Source organism: Camelus ferus, chromosome 12, assembly GCF_009834535.1.
Source record: "Camelus ferus isolate YT-003-E chromosome 12, BCGSAC_Cfer_1.0, whole genome shotgun sequence".
In the NCBI taxonomy this organism is placed as follows: domain Eukaryota; kingdom Metazoa; phylum Chordata; class Mammalia; order Artiodactyla; family Camelidae; genus Camelus; species Camelus ferus.
Genome location: NC_045707.1, coordinates 6,185,715 through 6,192,022, shown reverse-complemented (window position 1 = coordinate 6,192,022; position 6,308 = coordinate 6,185,715). Strand labels below are relative to the sequence as shown.

At 54.0% G+C, this 6,308-nt stretch overlaps 1 protein-coding gene across 2 annotated transcripts in view; it reads right to left on the bottom strand.

Moving 5' to 3' along the window:
* Positions 1–1,716: 1,716 nt before the first annotated feature.
* Positions 1,717–6,308, bottom strand: part of TEF (TEF transcription factor, PAR bZIP family member) — a 28,046-nt gene continuing 23,454 nt past the window's right edge. For both annotated transcript variants that reach the window (XM_032492322.1, XM_032492321.1), the window contains exon 4: positions 1,717–5,183. In XM_032492322.1, coding sequence (XP_032348213.1) covers positions 4,968–5,183 — 216 coding nt within the window. In that variant the 3' untranslated portion in view covers positions 1,717–4,967. The remainder of the gene's footprint in view (positions 5,184–6,308) is intronic.

Genomic DNA, 6,308 nt, shown 5'->3' with positions numbered 1-6,308 from the left:
TGACCAATCAATATGCCCAGCGCTGGGCTCAGCTAAACAGTGGCAGACCCTGGAGACCATGAAGTGGCCCAGGGGGTAGGGCAGGGCCTGCACAAGGACTTGGCCTAAAGATTTTTTTCAGTTTTTGTTGTTGTTGTGGGGAGAGGTAATTAGGTTAATTTTTTTTTTAGGTGGGGGAGGTAGTTAGGTTTACATATTTATTTTTAGAGGAGGTACTGGGGATTGAAGCCAGGACCTCATGCACGCTCAGCCATACCCTCCCCCAACCTCAAGATTTGACCCCTGGGCCAAAGTTTCTGTTTGAGTTACATTTGCCTCCTCTGGCTTCTTGGCACCCTATTCCCAGCCTCGGAGACAGGAGGCTGGGGTGCCAGGGTTCCAGGCACCCTGGGTCCTCTTGTAACTGCTCTCCTTGTGCCTCACCCCTGCGGCCAGCTGGTCAGGCGCATCTGCCCGGGGACTTGAGATGGATGGATGGGGGTCAGATGCTTCCCAAAGGACTCGGTTCTGTGCCCAAATGTGTGGGAGCTTTGGAGGCAAGTCAGATCCATTCACCCTTCTGGCCTCAGCTTAAATGCCACCCACGAAGAGGTCTTCTCTGACCCCTCCAATATAAATGGTCTCTCTCAGATCCCTCATTTTCTCAGCCACACCACTTACCACAATCCTTCATTCTCCTATTTTTGTCCGTCTAATGTTTGTCTTTCCTGGCAGATTGTGAAGGCTGGAGGCAGGGCTGACACAAAAGAAATTTAATAAATATTTGCTGAATGAAGTTTCTCTAAACTTTGGTTTCCCCATCTGTACATGGGGTAACAACATTCCCCCTGGGAAGTGTAAATAAGGTAGTGCCTCAGTACCCCACTCAGGCCTGGGGCTCTGTAGGTGCTCAGGGCACTGGGAGCTGGGATGAGGGGGAGGCTGAGCGGGAAGGCTTCTGTACCCTGTCAGGAGTGGGAAGACCCCATGGTGGAGTTGGTGAAAAGATGGAGAATGTGACATTACCCTGAGGCCCAAGGCCAACAACAGTCTGAGAATCGGAATCTGAAAATTTGAAATCCACTCTGGGTTTGAATTTTAGCCCTGTATTTTTTGTTTTTTTCAGCCCTGCTGCTTTGATTTGGGGCTGATCACTTTGCTTTTCTGAGCTTCAATGTTGATTTTTAAGATGGCCATTTAAAAAAGCCCACCTTGCCTGCCCATCTCCAAACTCCAAATGCATGGTTTTCCCTTTACAAACAGAATGGTCCCTGGTCCCTCCAACCACAGGGACCTGGAGCATTAACAGCGTGCAGCCCAGGAAGCAGGAGAGAAAGGCCAGTCATGTAAGGGCAGCTCCGGGCCTCGATGAGGAAGCAGGTGGCATGAGCTCCGCACACAGAGGGAGCAGAAGCAGCATGAAGGGCAGGTGGAGCTGCAGGGAGGGGGGTGCACACTTTTCACAAGTGGTTCCCTGTCTTCCAGTTATTTCTTTCAGCTCATTTTATTTGGTCCAACTGCTTTTGGCCCAATATTTGTCTTCCTTGATAAACTGTGAGGTAAGCAGGCAGAAATTACTTCCATGTGACAGATGAGGAGACTGAGGCTCGGAGTGGTTAGGTGACTAGGCCATGGGTGATACAGGGGTGCCTGGGATGACCCTCACTCTCCTTGGCCAACATGTAGATAGAGATAACACAGGAATTGGGGAGGAGGATAGAAAAGACAGTCCCACAATTCTCATCTCAAAATATTTAATTCTGTTTGAAAAGGATACATTCCCGGCTTCCCTCCCACGTCACTCCGGCCCACGAGCAGTGGCACACGCGCACGCACACACGCACATAAGGCCAATGGGCTACAGTCTGCTTCCGCCCTCTCCAGCTGGGAAGAAGGGGTTTTCTCCTTGCCTCCTTCCCCAACAAAGGTAAAGGGGAGAGGGGCCCGCTGGAATGCCAGCTCCCAGGAGAGGACAAAGAGCCCCACACACTCTATCACATCACATGCACTTAGAAAAATAAAACCAAGTGGTGTTCTGGCATCCCCAACACTGTAAGATAGCAATATCCACCTGGAAGTCATCTTTGCCATTTTCTAGAAAAATTTATTGCACTTAATTAACAGATGTTAAAGGAGCTCTGGGCTGGGGCTTTGCCATGAAAACCAGGGGCTCTCAGCCCTTTGTTATGGGGAGCAGAGCTCCCAGGGCCCTGGATGGAGAGCTGCCCAGCACAAATGGGCCCAAAGCAGGTCCCCTCACCAGGGTGATACTTACCCAGGGTCAAGGTTCACTGCTAGGTGCCTTCCCCAACCTTAGCACCCAGACAGGCAAACCCCCTCCTTTGGCCAAGGGAAAGAGTTACCCAGGTCCGCCACAAGGCTGCTGGCCATTGTGAAAGCTCTCTAAATATATATACTTCTATATGTAGATATACATTTATTATATGTATATTCTTGCAACATTCTAGCTCATTCATGATTTGTCTGTTCTGAGTTTGCAATGAGGCTGAAGACAGGGCGTTTAAGAAGGGATGGTGCTTCCCAGCCCACTGCGAACCCATAGAAAGCCATTTATGTTGGCGTCTCTAGCCTCCAGTGCTTTTTAGAGGATGTCAAAGATCTGAGCACAGGAGCTGGCTGACAGCTCCAAGACGGAGAGGGCCCAGGAGGGAGTCAAAGAGACTCCCAATTCCACAATGGAAACTGAGCAGGCACCACCCTCTCCTCCTGCAAGGACTTGACGCTTAGGCCTGGGAAGGAGACACTTACCTGAGCACCCTTTTCCTCCAAATGTCAGCCTCTATGGATATCTCCTTCCTGTCCCTGCCAGGCTCCTGACTCAAAGGGGCTCTTCTGAAAGAGACCAGCAGCCACACTCTTTCCAAATAAGCACTTTGGGAAGGAACCAGACACCCACTGCCTGGTGGAGGGGGAGGGGCACTGGACAGGCAGAAGGTGGGACAAAGAAGAGAGACATCAGGCCATCATCCCACCCGCTGGGGTCGGAAAGTGGACGCCATCCAGAGATTAAATGTCCATCCTTTACGAAAAAAAAACTGAAAAAACACAAACCATACACTTTCTGGCCAGAGAAAATGAAGAGCTTTTAAGCTGGCAGCTCTTCTACCAATAAGAAAATGAGAAGTGCCCTCTTGGTGGGTGGCCAGACCAGAGGGAGAGTGCCCGGGCGGGCGAGCTGCCCAGGGCAGGACACTGACATGCTGGATGCAACTGCCTTGTTGTGGTTACAACAGAGTGAAAAGTGTGATCATGGTTTTCATAGAACCACAAAGGAAAAGTCAGGGGCCTGCAGGGAGGAGGCTGACCTCCCTTGGCCTCAGGGACCCTTGTCAAGTCCCCTGGAGAGGTGGGTATGCAGGTCCCTGGAGGGCCATGGCATTCCCCCGGGGTGTGGTCCACAGCCAGTGGATGGCTTCCCCTGCTCTTAACATCCGTTATGAAAAGTCTTTAGGGGTCAGTCAAGGCCCGGGACTTGGAGCCACCACTTTAAATAAAGCCAGTGGTGAACATGACAAAGTGGCCCGTCACCTCTGACCCCTCTTTACCACAGGCCGCCACCCTGAGCATAAATACACCCATCTCCAGGTGCCCCAGCTGACCACAAGGAGCAGAGGGTTCCACAGATTTCCTCAGTTAATCTTCCGAGCGGAGCCAAAGGATGAGTCCAGCCAGACACAAGACAAAGGAGCAGCTGTGAGGTCGTGAAGCCACAGCTGAGAAGACCCTCCACACACCTCGGCCAGACTTGTGTGGGTGGCTCCTGACTCCTGGGACCTGGGTCGAAGGGACTCTGGCCCGTAAAAATGTCCCAAGAGCCTGCTATTCCATAGAGCTGTGCTGCGACCAGGTGACCAGATGTCCTGCCTGGCGGACACCCTCCAGGCCGCTCGCACGGGGGTGGATCCTGAAGCAAGAACCGGGAAGCCCTCTTCTGCTTCTCAGGGAGGGCGATGGGGCCTAACCCACCCAGGAGAGCAGAGCAAGAAAGAACTGGAGCTTCTCGGGAGACATGCCCAGCTCTCCACCAGCCAAGTGAGGGGCCGTGGAGGTGGGTTTCCTGAACACCATATGGAAGGTGCACCCTGGCTCCAGGAAGTTAAACCCCTAGACGAGGAGGCTTTTCCTTGTAAATCCAAGATCCAAGGTTGGTCACTGGGTGAAAAGAAACAGCAGGCCCAGAGGCCCAGTCGGGTGGGTCAAACAAGACTTAGGCGGCCTCCACAAGTGACCTGGAGAAGAGGACATGTGCGTGGCGAGCAGGGCCCCAAGACCATCGCCCTGGGAGTCTCTCCCCATGGCGGATGGAAAGCAGAGAGAGCCCCTCGCCAGGGCCTCCTCCAGGCTTCCAGGCCTCAGAGCCACAGAGAAAAGGGGTCAGGTGCACTTCTGCTGCAGGCCCAGATCCAAACCCAGCCCAGGATGTACGGAGACCCCGCTGCTGGGTCTGGCACCCACGCGGACCCTCAGAGGAGCTGGTGTGCCTTTCTACCTCCGAGGAAGATGGGAATGGATGTTTCTCTCTAGGACTTTCTGGGGAGGGAGAGGCGGAAGACAGACACACCCTGCCTGGAAGCGCACCCTGCTACCTGAGAAGATGGAAGGGCAACAGCTATTAGGACTCCCTCTGAAGATAGGCCTGGATGGCCCAGGCTGGAGACAGGGACAGGCAGGGAAGCCTGGGTGCCCTTGGAAAGAAGAGCCGTGCTCTTCCAGTCCAACTGGGACAGCCAAGGACAGAGACTAAGGCTGACTCTCCGCTGATTCTCTCGCATCCCGCCAGGGAGCAGGCTAGCCCCCAGGAAGTTGCCTGTGCTGGCCGTGTGATAATGAAGCTTGAACTGTGAAGGCTCCTGGAGTAGGGGCCCCGCCAGGTGCCCACGATGGGTCCTCAGTCTCCACGTGAGGGTGGGTTCAGGGGCCGCAGGCAGAGGTCGGGGGCGAGGCAGCGCCGCCCGGGCGGGTGCGGGCTACAAGGGCCCGTACTTGGTCTCGTACTTGCACACGATGGCCTTGCACTTGCCCACCTCCTTGCGCAACTCTGCCACCTCCGTCCGCAGGGCTGTGTTCTCCTTCTCCAGGAAGGCCGCCCGGATGGTGATCTGGTTCTCCTTCAGGCGCCGGGCGTCCCGGGACCGCTTGGCTGCCACGTTGTTCTTCTTGCGTCTTGTCCAGTACTTTTCATCCTGCGGGGAAGGGTCCTCTGTGGGTCTCCCCTCTCCCCCAGCAGGGAACCCCACCTTCCCCCTCCTGCCAGCACTCCACACCCCAGATTCCTCTTATAGCCCTTGTGGTGTGGCCAGAATGAGAGCTGGGACCCCAGGGAAGGAGCTGTGTGTGTCAAGGACACTGAGGGGCTGGCCTTTCCCCAGGGAGGTGGGAGGAGAAACCAAGTCCTCAGTAGGCTCTGCGTTGGGAGGAAGGGAGCTCACTCACTGTGGCCTGCTCGGACCTGCTCCTACATACAGCGCTGAATGTGCTCCTGCCTCAGTCAGGCTCTGGATGTGGCTAAGGGCCTGAACCCTGGGTCCAGCCCCCTGAGTTCAAATCTCGGTCCTGCCACTTTCCAGCTGTGGAATTGTGCAAATTCCTTAATCTGTCAATGTCTCAGGCCCTTCATCTTTACAACAGGGGACAATGACAGTAACTACCTCACAGAGTTGTCTGAGGATTAAACGAGTTAATGTGTACAAGGTGCTTGTAACATGGCCTGGCCTGCAGTACAGACCACATAGAGGTTCACCATTTTCACTGTCATTATCATTAAAGCCCCAGAGACCTCTCAAGAGGCAGGTATGGTTATTCCCATTTTACAGATGAGGAACCTGAGGCCCAGCTAGGTCTGGGTGATTTGAATCCAAATCTACCTGACTCCAAAGCTTAGATGAAAAATCCTAATGAGGTTCTCATGGAAGGGAATAGAAAAACTGCAAAATCCTCCTCTCCTTCCTCCCTACAGAATCAGCTCCTACAGAACCATCAGCCTGAAGGCTGCCTGCTCACCCCTGGGGACAGCAACATATAACTGTCTTTTGTCCCTCAAAGTGAGGGCTCATTCAACTCCAGTTTCTGTGACCCAGTGAGCTCTTGCCCAGAGGCTGGGTTGAAGCCAGGGAAGCGGCTGCACAGAGGAGCTACAGGGAGTCATGCTGGGGCCAAACGCCACCTGACTCCCTTTCTTTCTCTCAAATGCTGCAGCATGTGGCTCTACACTCTGAACTCATGCCTTTCTAAATGTGTCCACCAGGAGGGAGGGTCCTCCAGATACCAAAGTGAGGAAGTGCAGCCCCTGGCTCCTGAACCAACACTGT